General features: G+C 41.8%; 1 protein-coding gene across 4 annotated transcripts in view; it reads left to right on the top strand.

Annotated features, from left to right (window-relative positions):
* PAMR1 (peptidase domain containing associated with muscle regeneration 1) overlaps positions 1-18,432 on the top strand; it is a 50,658-nt gene that overhangs the window by 11,479 nt on the left and 20,747 nt on the right. For 3 of the 4 annotated variants that reach the window (XM_068399333.1, XM_068399332.1, XM_068399331.1), the window contains exons 4-5: positions 1,694-1,911; positions 5,974-6,081. In XM_068399333.1, coding sequence (XP_068255434.1) covers positions 1,694-1,911; positions 5,974-6,081 — 326 coding nt within the window. The remainder of the gene's footprint in view (positions 1-1,693; positions 1,912-5,973; positions 6,082-18,432) is intronic. The other variant, XM_068399334.1, reaches the window with a different exon arrangement.

Raw genomic sequence — 18,432 nt, 5'->3', positions numbered from 1 at the left:
AGGGAACTGGTAAATATTTTTAGGATTGAGTTAGGATAAACTGTAGCCTGATAAGTGTGACAAGGATGAAAGGGTTAATTTGTATTGCTCTATAACTTCTGTAAGGGTAGATCCCTGGGGTATGATCCACCAGTGAAAGAATGTTTTGAAGATGTAGTGTATAACCTGATACCTGTGAGGATGTCTCTGGCAAACCTGACAGAAGTAGAATTCAACTCATGCATTTTATGCAAAGCTAAGTTGAATTAATCTCTCTCTAATGCATATTAAAAGTAGATGTCATTTTTTTTTCGTATTCTACATTCCACCAGATGATTTGAAAAATGAGGGGCTCTGCTCCATTGGTGTAGCTTCCTACAACTGTTCATTAATTTCTCTGTATGAAGTGTACTCCTGATGCTCTAAACCCAACCATATGACCTGAACAAAGGTGACTCAGTGAAGAGGCCCCTTAAGTCAGCTCATGAGTCATCAAAGAAAGGTCATTTCACATAACATGACGGCCTCCTTAACATGGAAGCCTGAGTCTCAAGAAGAGAAGAGCGTGAAATAGGCTCCAGTACTCTTTTGCCTCTTGAGACTGTGAGATCCAGCAGCAGATCCAAAATTTGTCTCATCTCATTGGTGTGAAAATGCAGTCTTTGCAAATCACTAGGCCCACACTGGAATAGGCAATGTGGGAGATTTAGCCAAATCCTAAATACACGTCTGCAGCATTAGGAGTTCTCAGGAAGACTGAGTACACAAGAAGTCTTATTTATAAAATATTCTGCTGAACAGTTAGTAGCATGGCCTCTCCCAGGCCCAGATCTTCTCTATTCTTATCTGCTGTACCAAGGCTGGGCCCAGCACTCTTGGCCATTGCTCATTCTCCAGAGGCACTTGGTGTTTCTCACTCTGTTTCTGATTCATATTCTGGTGAGATGCTTTGGCTCTGTGCCCCACTGAATTCAAACAGCAGAATATAACATTGCTGTTAATGAACAAGAGCCTCGCACAGTGGCTGGATCAAAGCTAGGAAAGACAGACATTGTGGGAAAAGACTTTAAATATTTCTCTTCTGCACTAACTCCTGTCCCTTATTTTTGCCCTCAAAAGAAGGGCAAGTGCCAGACATTGAGGATTTACTACCATTTTGCTTTTTAATGCAAAACATGCTATAGTGTTTCAGATTCCCTTTCTCTGCCTATTTCTGCTTCTGTTACATCCCCGAGTTTTCCTCACACCCCTAATTGCTGACTTCTGAACATGACCATGTAAATAGCTTTTAAGCCTTGGTCTTTGACACTGTTACTTTCAGTACTTAGAACTTTATTTAGGGGAAATAGAACAATTTTTAGCAAATAGCCATGATACAAGTATGCCCCCTACAGTGTGTGACCCTAGATAAGAGTTCTAACATTGAAATGTGGTTAGAGACCTGACGCATGTGAACAGACTGTATGACTTCAATTTAGACTTCACTGTTCTGCCACTTAAATATTCTCATGGAGCAAATGTGTAGAGTTGAGCTGGCTTCCAAGGATGGTGATGCAAAAAATTGAGATGAAGTGAGGGGGACTTCATGTGATTAGGGACTTGTTGATTTCATTGCGGGGGGGAAGGCACAAACATAACTAAACATCCAAATAAATCAGAGTCCAGGTGCACAGGTGAGAGTATGCAGTCTGACTGTGTGTCCTTGTTCCCCAAGATTTTCCATGCTGAGCCTGGAGTTTGACTACATGTGCCAGTATGACTACGTGGAGGTCCGTGATGGGGATGATTTGGACAGCCAAATAATTAAGAAATTCTGTGGAAATGAGAGGCCACCTCCTATCCGAAGCACTGGGTCTTCACTCCATGTCCTCTTCCAGTCTGATGGATCCAAGAACTTTGATGGATTTCATGCTGTCTTTGAAGAAATTACAGGTAAAATAATCCAAAAGTGGATCATGCCACTCATTCTCATTAATTCAGTTTCACTAATCTCTCTCCCTGTTTTTCTTCGTTAAAAACTTTCATGCTGTGTTGCCAACAGCAACTTACACAAAGCCAGTGCAGGGAAGATTCAAAAGCAGTCAGATGGCATGTGAATGTGAGGCTCTTCTAACAAAGACTGAATTCCTTCGACCTGTGTAAAGACAAGCACATCAGCCAGCATAGAAAACCTGCTGTTTTGTGAGGCTTTCCTTTTTGAAACTGAGAAGTAAGAGCACAGAAGGAAAGAGAGGAAGGGGCACATGTATCTGCAATTGCAGAATTGCTCAATGCTGTGTACAGGAGCAGAGTCACTGTCTCAATTAGCAAAAACCTGATGCAAATCCTCATAATTAGCTCAGTGAAAATGCCTTGACATGACTCTTGTGTTGGCTCATGTATCATACCATTGGGGCTTAAAAAAAAAAAAGTGTTTACAAAGGACAGATTATTTTCTTTAAGAAAAAAAAAAAGAGGCATTTCCCATTCTGTGATGAACTCAAGTGTTATGAATGACAGAAGCAGGGCTCCAGAATTCCTGTATTTTTGTTAGTACTCAGTGCTTGAGTCCCCCACACTGCTTTCCATCGTTTCTTTTTGGCTGCAAAATAACATTGAAAGTGTAGCTGGCTCCTCATTTTGCCATTGCATTTGAAGCAGCCTCTACGCTCTTCTTGGATCTTCCTTGTTTGGCTGTGTAGGGAATTTTGGTCAAAGCCATCCACAGTACTCCTGGCACAGAAGGCTAATCAGTGTGTGCCGCTTTGCCATAGATAAACCCTGCAAGATCTGTGACTCACCATAACTTGCCTTCCGCACACTCTAGTGACCCACATTTCATGAGGTCTTCCAGGGTATATCTGGCTCAGGAATTTTAGTCAGTTTATGTAATCCTTATATAAATATGCAAACCTACAGTGGATCAGCTGTTAACAATGATCAGGGTGTAACTAGCAATCTGAAATGTGCATACCACAGGATGCAGTGCCTATGCCATTTCTTTGCCTGCTGTGTTCTTCAAATGTTACCTTTAGTACCTGCTAGTAACATAGCAGGAACAGTTAGCTATTGATAGTTCACCTGGGCTTACAGCAGGAGAGGTGATATAGAACAAATGAATGTGGTGTGGGCTATGTTGCATAAGGGCTGCCTACACTCAGGGAACTAACATTTTTCATATGGTGCAAGATGAATTGATTCTGTTTTCTCTGCCCAGCAGGGAACACTTGGTATTTGAATACTGTTGAGCACTTTATTTCCACCCCATTTTTAGTGGTAATTATTCTGAGGCTGAGTGGCTACAAGTGTGGTAATCCACACAGAGCACGTTACAAAGGGCTTCTTAGAATTTGTGAGGAGGTCTTATTGTGAACTTTATTATGAGGCTGTTCTGGCCTAATGTGTAGCTGCAGTGAAAGGCTTTTAAAACACTCCCAGTGTCTTTTTATGTGAAGCATTAACCTGGCCAGCAGGACAGTTTAGGGGAAGAATATGGCATGCATGGGGCAGGGTAGCATTGAAAGTGGGGGCAGCACATTGCAAACTGAAGCATTTCCCCTGAAATTTCCCTCTGTGCACAGCACTGCGGAAAAGCTGAGGTCCCTGGAACAGATTGCACAAGGCTTGCTAGAGCAATTCCCTGTGCTGCAGGTGAGAGCAGCAGCAGCACTTGTGCTTACAGGATATGGACCAGGCCATGGAGGTGATCTGATGTCCTCAGCACCTTAGTGGTGTAGTGGAGAGGACTGAAGAAGCATCTTGTGCTGTCAGAACTTAATTCCTTCCCTTTCTGTCTTCCCTTCCTCTGAGCTCTGTGCTGGCTTATAAGTCATAGCTTGCTGAAGCAGTGGCACTGACTGCACAGAGGTCACTGGCTTAACTGCCAGAAAGGTTTTGATTGATACAAAATAAGCTTCAAAGCCTATATCCCATTTAGGAAAGGTCACTGCATGTGTAGTTATTAAAGGACGAAACCACGCAACCTGCTGCTCTGCCTGGTCTGGAAGCAGATGTTAGGTCCCATCCCATGCCAAGTGTCAAATGGGAACCAGTAATTGGCATGAGTGACTAGAGTTCACTCAGCAGACTTCAGATGAGAAGGATGGGGGGCCAGATGGGGAGGCATCAGGTTCTCTTAGGGATTAGACATATGCTGAATCTAGTTAGATGAAAGCCTGTTATTGAATTTCAATAACACTTTACTTTCTGTACCCCCAAGCTAGTGATCTTTGGCACAACACAGGGGCTTTAACCTCTTGTAGTACTGTCCCATGTTGTTTGACTGAAGCCAGGAAATCAAGACTCCTTTAAAAAGAAAAATAGTTAGTGCTCTTGAGTATCAGGCATTTTCAAGGACAGTATCTGGCACTTATCTTTGTTCACTTGACATGATTACTTTTACAGAATCATGAGACAAAGCTGGGGCAAGGACAAAGCTGAAAGTTCACTGGCTTCAAACCAGTGACTACAAAGTATCAGTCTGTACAGGCTCTTCTGCTTTGTCTTCACTTTCTCAGTGATATGTTATGTTAGTTGGATAAGAGTACAATTGTCACATATATATTCCTTTTAACGAATGAATTACTGTCCTTAGTCAGACCTTAGTCTTCAGTGAGACCTGGAAGATATTAGTTGCCCAGCTATGAATTGCTGTTGCATCACAACATGAAACTTCCAGAGAAATCCATATGTGACATCTATATATTTCTTGTCTCTTGCCGTCTGGATATAAGACATTCAAAGATTATGCTTCAAGTGAAGTCTTTGCAAGGAAAACTGCTGATTCTGGTATCTGTCATTCTGGACTGCAGCAGAGAGAATGCTTTAAATGTAATAATACACAACCTCACCATAGGTCCCTCAGGGCTGGTTGCTCGTGGTTGCAACAATCAAAGTATTGTACAAAGTAGGTACAAAGATTCCTATTGCTGTTATAACCAAAGTAATCAGTGTATTTAGCGTGGAAGGACAAAGATGACCTGTAAACGAATTAGGATGCAGACCTTTCTAGAAATTATGATTTCAAAGTTTAATCCCTAAATTGTCAAGCATGCTTGAATAAATCTTTAAGATGGCCAAGGAATATTTTTTGCAGTCAATGTGAGCTGAAACTGAACTTAACTTCTGGTATGGATCCAGATGTGAACTTTGCTGCAGAGCCTTGTTTTGTTAAGATGGACTTGAAGCAGGACATCAGATCCTTAACTCCTCAGGTGTTGGAGTTACTTGAATCTTAAACTGGATCTAAATTTTGAGATTTTTGGCTCTACTTTCTCTCTGCTAAAACCCACACTCAGTTTGGAAAATAATCTAAGCAGAAATGATTTCTTTGTATTTTTGAGAGCAAATTATGTTCTACTCAGTCATCTCCCCTTAGAGCAGGTACAAAAAAAAGTGTGTGTCTGTTATTGCACAGTAGAATTTGCTGATATTAAATGTCACAATTACAGATTCTGATATTAATTTATGCTAATATGTATGGTTTGATGTGTGTCACTGCTAGATTTGTAGTGTGCAAGAGCCTCCCCGACAGACTTAGGGTCATCATGACCATTCAGAGCTTCCTGAACCTAACACCAAGGAAGTGCTCCTCAGGAGCAAAGCAACTCCCAAAGTCTGGGATGACAAGATCCAAGACCCAAAAAACCCACCAGAACCATGGATCCCAGAACTTATCCCTAAACTCTGGGATGAATGGCAGGAGAAATGTTGGAGCTTGCTGTAAATTATTTTTCTTCCACAAACCTTTCTCACCACTTGACAACAATGAAAGGAAAATTGTAAGAGTAAGTGATGAATGCTGGGAAAAGAGCTGTGCATCCCTATAAGATCCCCTCCCTAGTAAGTAAAAAAGAAGAGCAGAAGGCTTTTTGACACGCATTAGGCTCTTTACTGTGTCTTCCTAACTTTTAACCAGAATATGTAATCTACCCCAAGACACAACCATCATGAGGAAAAATAGATAGAACACCCATCCTAAGAGAGACCATGAACGTTCTTGCTTTTCTTTTATAGCTTGTTCTTCATCTCCATGTCTTCATGATGGAACATGCATTCTAGACAAAAGCGGTACCTACAAATGTGCCTGTCTGGCTGGATATACAGGGAATCGCTGTGAAAACTGTGAGTACAGGCACTGTGTGTATGACCAGCCTCCAGAGTTGTCACTGATGCAAGCCATTAATTGTTAGGAGTGTCATTGATATGTAGGTTAGGTCAGTCACAGTGCCAGAAAATGCACTGAGCTTCTTGTGGCATTTTTTAAGACATGTGGCTTGCAGTTTATGGAGATTTCCACTGAATAGTTCTGGAGCTTTACATCTATGTGTAAAAAGGTAAACCAGAATTGGAGCTGGGAAACAGCACACAAGAAATCTTGCAATGGACTAGCCTTATCAGACAGAGATACACCTGCCTGCTGTTTTCCATTGTGTGGATCAGCTGTTCTTTTCTACACATATCTTTTCTGCACATACCCCAGCTGAGCCCTGTGCTTGATGCTCTAGTCAGAGTCAGTCCTAGGAAGTTTGTCTTTCCTCACAGCCACCTGAAAGGTAGACTTCTGGCACCATGAATGACAGACACTTGTGATCAAAACAAATGAAAAAGGGTAGATTCTGTCCATATCTGTGTTGGTGGTCCTCACTGTACATACACCTGGTTTTGACCTGCCAAGCGAATTGTAAAATAACTGGGTTCAAATGAGCTCAAATCAATTGTCTGTTCTAGTGATTTAATTCTTCATGCTTGAGCAAATGTCTTCATCTAACAGGGCTTGAAAGAGCAAGAAGGAGTAAGAATTGTGCAATATATGCTATGATAAAGGCTATATCATCTCTACTAGCTGAAAGGAGCGTTATGCAATATTTAAAGTCACTGAGCTAGAGCTCCAGCTGACCCTGGAGGATTTCAGTGATACTAGTGAAATCAACTTGGGATCATATTTGGCCCAAGACAGAAAGCATGGCTCACTGTGCCCTGCTGTGGCATTACTCTGACCATAAGGCGCACAATACCTTGCCTGCTTCCAAGTTTATAATTCTGTGTCAGAGCAACCAATATACACCAAACTTCACTGCTTCAAAATCTTTTCCCCACACATGACATTGTCAGGAGTGGATTTCTCTCCTGGAATTGCTTTTACTTCATCAGGGGAGTTAAATCATAGTGACATGGTACCTCCTTGCATGGATCATTTTGAAATAAAAGACCTTTCAATTTCTACAGATCCAGAAGTAGCTCATAAGACTTGACTTTTCTCCTAGGAGACCAGAGGAGAGGTAGTTTTACATTTTCTATAAGCCTGAAAAATTTTGGTTCTGAACAGCATGCCACATTCTGCCAGACTGCACAGATTCCTGCTGTGTTTTCTGTAGGGAAGGGGTTGCTGAAAATTGAGGGTTCCTGACCTCAGGACTAATGTGGCTGGCTCTTCTGCTAACAGTCTCTTTCCTGTGAGTAGTTGTTTAGCAGGTCGTTTAGGGACTGGGAACTCCCAAGCTCTTTGCAACTTCTCAGTGAGATTATGTTCCGTTCCTGTCTTTAGGAGAGAGTTAAAAAAAGATTCCTGTCTGGTTCAGAAGCAAACCAAATTTCAAATTAATTAAATTTCCAGCAGACCTCAACTCTAGTTTTGGCAGGCTCTACACTACAGTCAAGGCAAGAAATGAAGCTCACATTCTTTTACTAGTTTTCTTTTGTAATTCCAGTGTAGAAACTTCACCCATGCAACACACAGAGCAAACAACAGAGGAGGTAGTCGAAAACTAATAGGATGAGACTTCTGTCTTAGTGTAAACAATGAAGGGTATAGGTGGTAACAGAATAAAAGGGAGGAGACACTTAAAAATGTATACAGTAAGATTTTTAACTTGACAGAAATCTGTAGTTTGATTTGTGAAAGAACAGTTTAGGTGGATAAAATACTGTTAATTTATGATGCTTGAGGCTGTATGCTTGCCTTTTGCTTATACTAGGAAATATTTTTTCCAGCACCTATATTGCTGCCTTCCATAACAGATAAAGGTTGTCTTTTTTTTTCTTGTATGTGAATAGCAAACCTCACAGTGGGAAAACTTCATGGCAAATCTGTTCTCTGGCTTCAAAGAAGTTTTTTCTTAAGATATTTCCTTCAGTTTTGCCAAAACGTATCATAAGTATTTTCCAGTGTATGGGGGGAAAAAGGCAGAAAATTAAAGTTTGATTTGTTTTTTAAGAGCAAAAGGAAGAACAGCAAAAAATACCTGTGTCTGTAATTTTTTAAAAATTAGTCATATAGTTTCCTGAACAGCATTGCAGTTTAAATGTTAAAGGGATATTGTGTCACGCTCAGAATCTTTCTGTCTGTTAGGTCTTGCAGCAACAGTGCTGTCTTGTGAGGTGGAGCCAAGGGAAAGAAATCTATTTCTGCAGAAAACAATCATAAAATGGTCACTTTTGGAATATTGAATATGACTTTGGACACTAGGAGGCTGATTGTTTCAGTCTAGTTTTCTTGGAGCAAGTCAGGTGCAATCCCATTAAAGTCAATGGATTTACATTGATGAAAAATAGATATAAGAGAAAAGAAAAATAGAGCTTCTTAATGTTAAGTGCATGTAGAAGATTTGAGGTGGTGCAACAGAAGGTACCCAGAGCGATACGAGTTTTAAAGAAATCCAAGGGACATACTTCAGAGGAAGGGAGACTGGGATTATCTCATTGAGGAATAAGTTAAGGCCAAATTAAACAAATTCAGCAATGGACATTTCATGACAGAATTAGAAATCTTCTAAGTCCCTCACCATGCCAATGCAGCTGCGTCTTTTTGTCTGTTACCAAGTTTAGCTTTAAAGATGTGGGAATCACTGTTGGAATTATGGAAATCACCTTAATGAGATAAACCACAAGGAACCTATTTTTTCCTCTGTTAAACTAAATTCCATCTATTTAAGAGGATGATCAACAGTGGTCAAGCTGCTTTCCTGGGGTAATATTCAACCCTAATTGCTCTGTCAGTTACAATTTGCAGTATTAATAAAATAATTAAAGGCACAGGTTGCTTATAACTAGCAGTCTCTTTTCTACTGTGGCAGACAGGACACTGTCTTTTTGTTTACAATTTGAGGGGCTAATATAGTGATTTACATGCTTCAACAACATGAAGTGAAAAGCAGGCATGTATCTTTCTAACAGCTGTTAATATTTCAATCAGTCCTGTTTCAGGGCAACAAATACTTTATCTAAATATGTCTGATTTCATGACAAAGACTGTTTTAAAAAATATCTATAAAAAAAAAGTAAAACAAATGCTAACCAATAGAGTGAGATCTTTCCTTCTTTCTTTCGCCCTAAACACAATAAAAACAAGTACTAGAGACCAGGAACAAATACCTTCTTACACATAAGCATGCTCTGTTATGATGATACAGTAAGTAGAGAAAACTAGTTCCTATTTTAAATACTTAGGCTTCTTTCTGATCTTAAACTGAATTTGCAGTATACCTGCATAGCCCTCCCAGTGACCCCTTAGCCATGCTGACATGATTGAGGTCAAACTCAGGCTTTTCTGTCCGACCTCTGTGGATTTTAACGCAAATAATCCTGCAATCAGAGGCATTAAAAAAAACCCCAAACCAGATCTTATTGTTCTCTTAGCCTGCAATATCCTGGAACAGAACAGCAACTTCCTCAAAAGATGCACGTTAGGGAAGAAGTAACAAGCAGACTAGTGGCCTCGTCCTGGTGCTCTGCATGCTAAAAAGCATCCACTCAGGTATCAGACTGTCAATGACTCTGTAGAGCATGACAACTACTTGTTCAACTCAAATTAAGAAAGGTGTTTTCCGAAGTGTCAATGTTGAGTTTGCCTGCTGAAGATGCAGCTGTAGAGACACAGTACTGCTGGTACCCCATGGCAAATGCTCTCCCCCTCTGCTTGTCCTCCTCTTAGGACGGGGTGTTCTGACTCAAGAGTCCTCCCAGGGCTTGCTGGCCCCAAAGCAAGAGACATTGACCTCATTTTGCCCTGAAATTTCCTGTTACCTTTATTCCAAACAAAGCCAGGCGAACTAGAATTCCTACGCAAATAAGAGGAACTCATGCTGAATGGAGAATTCAGGGCTCAGATCCGATTTCCATTTTCATTCTCTTTCGCACTTCTATCTGCCAAGAAGAAGAGGTTTGTTCTGCATCCTAATGAAGGGTCTAATCCAACTGACTAAGCTGTATAAACTAACTCCTTGCTGTAGCCTTTGATGTTGCTAGGGCTGGCCTTACTGTGTTCCAACAGGCCTCTGAATATAGCTTTCAGACCCTTCCCCACTGCTGATATAATCCCCTTCCATCCTTCTCGGCCCCATACAACTGTGTCTTGAGCTGGTTCTTAGGGATGCCCTCACCCTTAACGAACTGACTGACTGTTATTTAAGATAGGGAGAAAGCATTAACATTCCCACCCCCCCCGCCTTGTTCTGCTATGGGAGAAATAAGCCTGGCGGTTGGTGCTTGGCATAGGCTAGACAGAGTTTTAAGCCCAGCAGACTCTAGGATGCGGCACTGGGGAAAGGTTCTGGACATTAAACCTAGTTTTCTTACCTAACCATGGACATGTAATGCAGAGTCTTCTAAGGGAATGCTTGGAGTTTTTTAAAATTTTGTCAGAAAGGTTCTCAGTAATAGGTTTCAAGGAGTGCCATAATCACTATCTATAATCATCACTGGTATATATTTTTCCACTTGCAGCCCATATGTGTTAGACTATGCCTACACTGCATGATTACAGTGGAGAACTTCAGGTATAACCAAATGTCCCTGAGCCCTTTCTTGACACTCAGTCCTATTCCAGTTAGGGAAAATGTTCTGAAAAGAAATATGACTCTTAATTTCCCTACTCCTAGACCTACCATTGGGGTTTTTTTGGTTGTTTATTGGGTTTTGCTTATTTTTTCCAGTGGAAGATAGCTTATTACAGCTTTTTTAAAGGGACAGAGTTCTTCTCCACTTGTGTCAAGGTGGCTTTTTTGGTGGCTATGCCAAAGAGGTGAGATTAATGCCACTCTTTCTCCATCACATTTCTATTGTCCTCCCTATAGGCTTGCATGTATAGAGTGGGACATAAGAAGCCAACTCCTGCTGCTGCCAAAGCACATATATACCTGGAGCTGCTAAGGAGTAAAGGCTAGTGGCCTTTTTTCACTATCACAATCCAAGGGTTCACCTGCCTTGAGACCCACAGTCTGGCAAAAACCTTTAACCGGAATGTGGCAATTCTCAGGTTTTGCATACCCATTAGGGGTTACAGGCTAAAGCTTAAACCAGCACCACCCTTTAGTCTGTCATACAGCAGCACTGTAGTGTGAACAGGCAGGGTGCTCTCAGAGGTGGCTTGTTCTCCAGAACCTTCCTGGGACTCTCTCTGAGAGGCAACGTAGTATCTCTCCTTGAGCACTATTACTTGGTTAAACTGCTCTTTGTGGGCAAGACTGTTCAGAATGGCAGTTAGTTCAGATAGGATGAGATAATCCTGCAGTGAAGGCATGGCCAGTGCAGTCATACATGAAGCTTAATTGACCCACATGTCTCTGCAAAGCCAGGTAAGATAATAGTACTGCAGTCCTCAGAATGTTTTTTAATAAGTCACCTTCAGAGTTCAGTTCCGGTGGGATAATGCCCTCTTTTGTTCTTCTGAGCTGATCAGAAGAACATTGTGATGCTGGCTAGCTGTTTGCTAGGGTGTTATCCTTGCTGCCCCATACTGCCCCACAGTAACCCCACAGAAACCTGAAGGTTTCTCCCTTGGTTAGAAGGATGCTGAAACTGTTCGCACAGCAACTATGAAACCACCAAACATTTACATCTGATGCTTTAAGGTAACCCAACATCAATTTTGGTTTGTCTTAATTCACTGAGCGATAAAATAAAGCTGTTTGGCTCCTGTTACACAAACAGCCAAGGTGCCCCATGGGAGGACAGAAACACCAAAGAGAAAAAATGAGGTTGATCACTGAGGAGGGAGATTGCTACAAATATCTGAAGCAATCACTAAACAACTGCTGCTTGTGAACTGCTGCAGAAAATTGATCCCTAGAACTGCTCTTTCTTTCAGCTCTGTCACTACGACTGTTGGATTGGGCAAGTCATGCAGTCTCTGGGAGGAAGTTGCTCATACCATTTAACAGTGTTTGATCTCATAGTATTTTTGTAGTGTTTTGAAACTCCAGTGAGTAAGTGTAGCTGACAGCAAGGCTGAAAGAGACAGGATATCTGCTTTATTGACAACTCCTCTTGTCCCTTTGTTACTTTTTCAGTGTCTATTAACTATCCAGTTTTTTTTAGTTTTCTGAAAAGTGAAACATGTCTGGTAAAAAGCCATGGTATTCTGCCCAGAGCATAGCCCAAGGCATTGCTATCATCTAAATAAATCAGAAACTGTCTTCTCTTTGTTAATGTAAGCCATCCAAGGATGGGTCCGCCATAAGAAGTATATTTCTAAACCACATTAAATGGATTCATAGGGAATCTCCACTTGCCCCACCCCAAAACAATCCTGAGCTCTTTCCTCAGTCTGCTAACATGCCTTAGAGATAAAACCATCCACAGGATTGTCCCTGGTAAGACTTGCCATGTGGAAGGATGAACCAGTGTTGCAGGAGGACAGGTTGGACCAAGCTACATTTCAGGTATTCTGATGGATGGGAGAAAGATACTTTTCCCTGTCATTTCATCACTGAATCACTTAGGAGACTAAGTCTTCCTGACAGGTCTGCTCTAATGTATGGCATAAATCAGCTCTTCAGCACAGAAAAACTGCATGCAGGCCAATAAACCAGTCTGCATCACAAAGGCTCACCCCCAACTTTTGTAAAGGTCACAGACGACAGGGGGCTGGTATACAGTTATAAGTTGCTGATGGAGATGTTTTCTGTCTCCTAGCTGAGGGGGAGGAGATGTATCTTTTGGTTTCTTTGGAGCTAGAAGAAATGAGAGGAGGGCCTGGAGTAGATTATAGATTTGGGGTCTCTGCCTCTAACCACTCCTTGTTCTCTCTGAAGACTACTGATACACTGTTTGTAGCTTCTGGGGTGCAAGCATACAGACTGCACATTCTTGTGCTTTGGGGTAACCTTAAAACTGCTTTGAAAGTTTGCTGGAATAACCAGCATGCTTAAATGCTGACAGTTTCATTCTTTCCCTGCAAAGTTTATTCAAAGGCTTTGTTCCTCCTTGAGGATTTTACACTCAAACATCTCTGAGGCAAGCTACCTTACACACTTCCCTTTGTGGGCATGATTTCACTGTCTTGCATACTGTTTGCAGCTGATACAAAACACTGCTAAGGCAGAATGGCCTCAGGTGGTGAGAATGATGACACAAACGACCAGGCAGTATCCCACTTTCTTTTTCTTATGGCTCCCATACTCCTCTTTGGTTTCTTCAAGAGCTCAGGAACTGCATTTCACAGCCAACCAAATTGCCCTGATACTTCCTTAGTACTCTCCTGCTTTTTAGTTCCCTTCATTTTCTTTTTCCCTACACTCTCATCTCAACACTTGGTAATTTCCATCTCTTTTTTCTTAAACAGGCAATGCCAGATCTTCCTTTCTGTCTGAAATCCAGCTCAAAAACCCTGCAAAAGGCTGAATAAACTATTTTGTCAGCTACACTAAATGATGTTTTCCTGTTACAGTTAATGCACATTCACAAACATTATTTCAAAGCAATATGCATTTCTTTAGAGTGTCTTTCTCATCCAGCATTGCCTGGGCTGTCCCTGTTTAGCTGGAAGGCTGACATCTCCAAAGTGAAATACCTCAAGATGATTTACTCTCCTTTGTAATCTGGTGTAATGATGAGCGTATTAGCTTCTCCTGCCTTACAATCTTCCCACTGAGCAGATAGTCCTCTTCAGTGTGATATTGTGATGTTTTCCAAGGGACACACATTGGGGAACTTATTCTAAATATTAGTTCTTGCTACTGACAGAGAAAGTGAATGTTGAGGATCATTAGGATTTCAGTCACTCCAGTATCCCATGCACAAACAGGTCCAATTGTATAATTAAATAGGCCATCCAAGTACCGGAAAGATTGTATCCATAGACACAGCTTTCTAAGGTCTAAGAACAATGCTGATAAAGATCAAGTGGCTAATTGTAAGCAACAACCTCCAAATTGCCTCCGGATGAATAAATCACAGTGGGTGATCTAAGCATATTTTCACATGGATACGGTCTCATTCACAGAAGCAGGGAGCTGGAAAACATCAGAGGTGAGTTCCAATTGGCTGGAAGGGAATGAAAAGATTTGGATTTCAGTAGGGTTGGATTTCAGTAGGGATTATGTCATAGTTTTGTGTAGTTATTCCTAGCTGGTGGAACCACTGCAAAAGCGAAGAGGCCCAGAGAGCAGGACTGGAAATCTACTATCTCTGGGACTTGGTTTTGGCTGATCAGCTGCTCTTGTTATGATTTCCTTTGACATTTCCAGGATTAATGTGAGGACTGGCAAAATGCAACAATGAGATGAGATTTGAACTTCCAGGACTCTTCCATGGCAGATAAATTAAGGCCAAAAATCTTTGTGGTGAATTGTCTGTTCCAGCATTTCTGCATGAGCTGCGGCTGGAGGTGGGCATGGAGCTGGGAGAATGTGTCCTGGGGCACCACAAGAGGCACAAAGAAGGGTGGAGAGTTTCCTCTCTTTGAAACATAAGTGAGTGAGGGCAGAGATAGTTTATCCAAAATCCTCCCTTGCTAGCAACCTGAATGGAAGCTACTGCAATGCAGGGGGGCACTTTTGGGGAACAATCCTTCTTACCCCTCCAGGACTTGTATTTGATACTGAAGACTAGTTCCTAATTGACATTCATGAACCTATTTGCTCTTTTAGCTACTGAAATCACCACGACATGGGCCCCCCTGTGGAGCTGGCTATTAGTAACTTAGCCTTGCCAGCTAAAGTGCCTGTGATAACATAGCCGGTTGGAGGTACCTCTGAAACCCCCGCCTAAAGCCTCACCCATTCGTTGCTGAGTCTGTGGTGATGGGCATGACCAAGCAGAGCAGTGCTGCTTGGGTGTGTGGTTGTAGCTCTTCAGAGCATCCTTGTTCTTTGAGATCCAAGAGTCTCCTTATTCCAGAAAACTCTGCCATCACTGTGAACACCTTTTTATCACAGTGGTTTCCTTGCCCTTTCCTGTACAGAATCTGCTGCAGTGTTTGCATGTATTTGTTCTCTGCTTTGAGAATCTTGCTTTTAAAAATATAATTTTCAACCCAAACCTTAGCACTCTTGGCTTTCCTTATTCACCCCCTTCTAATTTCTTGTTGTGAAAGTTGCAACCACACTCTTTTTTCACCTAAAACGCAGAGCCTGCCAGCTCCAAAAAGTTAAAGTTCAGAGAGGCAACAAAGAAGACAAGCAAGCATGCTAGACATCACCAGCCCTCTCAGACATGGCCCGTGTAAACATACACTGCCCCTGGAAAGCATTCTCTTCAGAGAGTTCTGACCAAGACCTCTTGTCCTCCAAAGCAGTTCACCTCCCAGCAGTCTGTTCCTGCTGTGGGGAAGAATGACGATCACACAGCAAAGCTAAAGCCATTGAGCCTCTTCTGCTCTCATTCACACCCAGCTCTTGCCAGGGTCTGGAGGAGAACAGCTGGGCTACTTGTCAGTGTGTGGCTTCCTACTCAGCAGTGCTCTCCAGCATAGCAGAGGTGGGAGATTCAGGAAGGTGTTGACGAGAAGGTTAATGTCCTTATGGTGGATCCCACAGTGTTTGCTACCATTTATTCAGGAGAGCTTGAGCTGAGAGTTGATTGTGAGAGCAGCACCAGAAGATACCAGGCTCTTTCCTTAGCGGCAGTACCATCACTGTGAATTGAGCTCCGTGTAGGAACAAAGCCTGTGCTGAAATGATTTCAGGCTTAGGGAGAGTGTCAGCAGTATCAGAGAGAAGGACATTCCCACCACAACTTACTTACACAGCTTGCTCTATGAGGTGCTGAAGGACCTCATTAATCCAATGTTGCTATCAGCAGACTTATGTCCCCATGATCCCAGCATGCAGAGAAACTTTAAGGCAGACAGGAGCCAGGCAAGAATGTTGGGACTCCTAAAGCATAAGTCTGGAGTCAGGGCTCCTGCCTCATAGTGTATGTGACCTGGTACATCAAGGTCTGGCAGCCCTCCTCAGAGGAGAGTGCAGAGCCACACTGCCTCAGGATGGCCTGATGTCTCCCAATGCTGGCAGGCTATTTCATCAAATCCATTGCCAAACTCATATGCTTGCTTGAAAGCCCTGCTCACTGCTTATGAGAAGGAATAAAAGAGCAGTTCTGAGTGCTCTGAGCCATGGCTTCCAGAAATCCCTCACCTCATTCCCTCCTTGAGGACACAGCCATTCCAAAAACATTTTGACAGCCAACGTCCTTATGCTTTCGGCTAAAGTTAGTCTCCGTGGGCTTATGTGTTAGGCATTAACTGTCTCTGAGCTGCTATGCCAAGCTGCAGAAGGAAGATGTCTCAGGAGAGCCATCTGAGTCCTCCCCCATGTCAGTTCTTCTCTGCCAGCAAACCCTGTGAGAACTTGGGCCATCCTCACCTTGTGGATACACTCTGGGGAGAGAAGGGATAAATGTAGGAATAAATGGTATCAGAGATTTACATGGACTGACAGAGCTCATGGGCCAAGATTAGGAAATAAGCTCTGTTATGAGTGAAGACAACAAATTCTGTAAATCTGAATTCAGAAAAGCTCTTTACTCATGGGGCTTTGCAAAAGGCATCACAATACCCAGCAGTAACTGCTAAGCTGTTCACAGCTCGTTCCCTCCTTAACTCCTTTGCTTTTCGTTCAGGCACACTGAACTATATGCTCCCATATGGCTCCATCACCTTTGTACAAAACACTGCTGCTGAGAATAATGTGTGGATTACATAACGGTATAATTATTTAATGCTGATTTCTGCACAAAGCTGGGTCAGTTTAAATGTAAATGTAGTAACAATATCAGGAGATGACAGGACTGTTCCTAGTTCTGCCACTTACTCAATGTTTGCCTTCAGGTAATCACTTGATATCTCCATGCTATACCTTTACCTGCAGTAAAATGCAGATAGACAATAATCTTATAAAAAACTTTGGAAATACAGAGATTATAAACTTTAAGAACTGTTATATAATGATACATGTAATCACACTTGCCCTTGAAACAAAAGTTAAACCAAGAAAAAGAATTTGATCAGATCAGAGACTTGCAGGCAAAAAGCCAAACCTGATGGGATTTCCCACTATCGACTTTAGCAGGCTTGGCCGTTGTCAGCCCCTGCAAATATCAGTGAGCTGCATGAAGTGCATGTAGGTAGAGCTGGCTGGGAGTTTTCAGTTAGAATGGTTTCACAGTAGTAAATTTTCAATGAAATGTATATATTCTGCTGGAATTCTTTTATTATTATTATTTTCTTAATCGGAGACCAAAAAAAATCTCTTCCACATACTCTGCATGTTGTACTCCCTCCAGCAAGACCATCTTGGAACTGTGATTTCTGGGGCTTCCAGATTCTCTGGCTCCAGAGCACTTGCCAGCCACTGCCATGGAGCCAGGAAACCCCAAATCTCAGGATCCAAAATCCTGATGCTGAGGTTCTCTGCGCAGCAGAAGCTGCTCTACTCCATTACTCATTACCAAATGCAGTTTCTGTGGCCATTTTCGTGTTTGGCCTCCACTAAGCACGCCAGCACACCTTATGCAAAAGCAATATTACAAGTACGTAGAAAAATGTTCCCCAGAGCCACTACTGGATAGTCAAAATGTGCTATATACATTAGCGTGGGTCAGCCTGAAAGCCAAACTCTGACTTGGGAATTTGCAACATGATAAATTTCTTTAGCAGTAGCAGTATTAAAAAATCCTGTAAGCAAATTAAGAACAAAACTCTATGCAATTACAAGCTCTTGCACCTGATATTTCAGGCGGGACAAAAAAGAAAATGTAAACCTTTTATTAGTACCAGCAATGAGAAATGAGATTTATTTCAGGCGTGCAATATATTATTGAAAGCTTATGCAGTATTTAGAGATAATGTATGATATGTGTGAGGGGATATATATTATTTAAGGAGGAAGTGGGTGAGAGGAAGGCAGCAGAAAAAAATGGTGTTCATTTAATGAAGGGACCCTGGAACGAAAGCAAATGATACATCCATCAGGCACGATTTGAGGGACATTGAAGATAGAAAAGTGTAGCTCAAGAGATCATCTAATTTATCTCACTGGTGATAAAATGAGCATGAAAACTATTTCTAAATGGCAGATAATTCAGATCTGAGGAATGTCTCTTACATATAATTTATAAAGGGAGAGGAATTTGCACTGTTATTATTAATAATGGAACTTTTTACTTAAAAATTCAGGAACATACTGTTCCTCTAGTCTAGGTTTTGCAGAAAGTTGTCTGTGAAATGTGGAGCCATTTTAATGTTCATATGGGACA

This window comes from Nyctibius grandis, chromosome 4, assembly GCF_013368605.1.
Source record: "Nyctibius grandis isolate bNycGra1 chromosome 4, bNycGra1.pri, whole genome shotgun sequence".
Lineage (NCBI taxonomy): Eukaryota > Metazoa > Chordata > Aves > Nyctibiiformes > Nyctibiidae > Nyctibius > Nyctibius grandis.
Note: the sequence above shows the minus strand (reverse complement) of the source record. Positions and strands in the feature narration are given on the sequence as shown.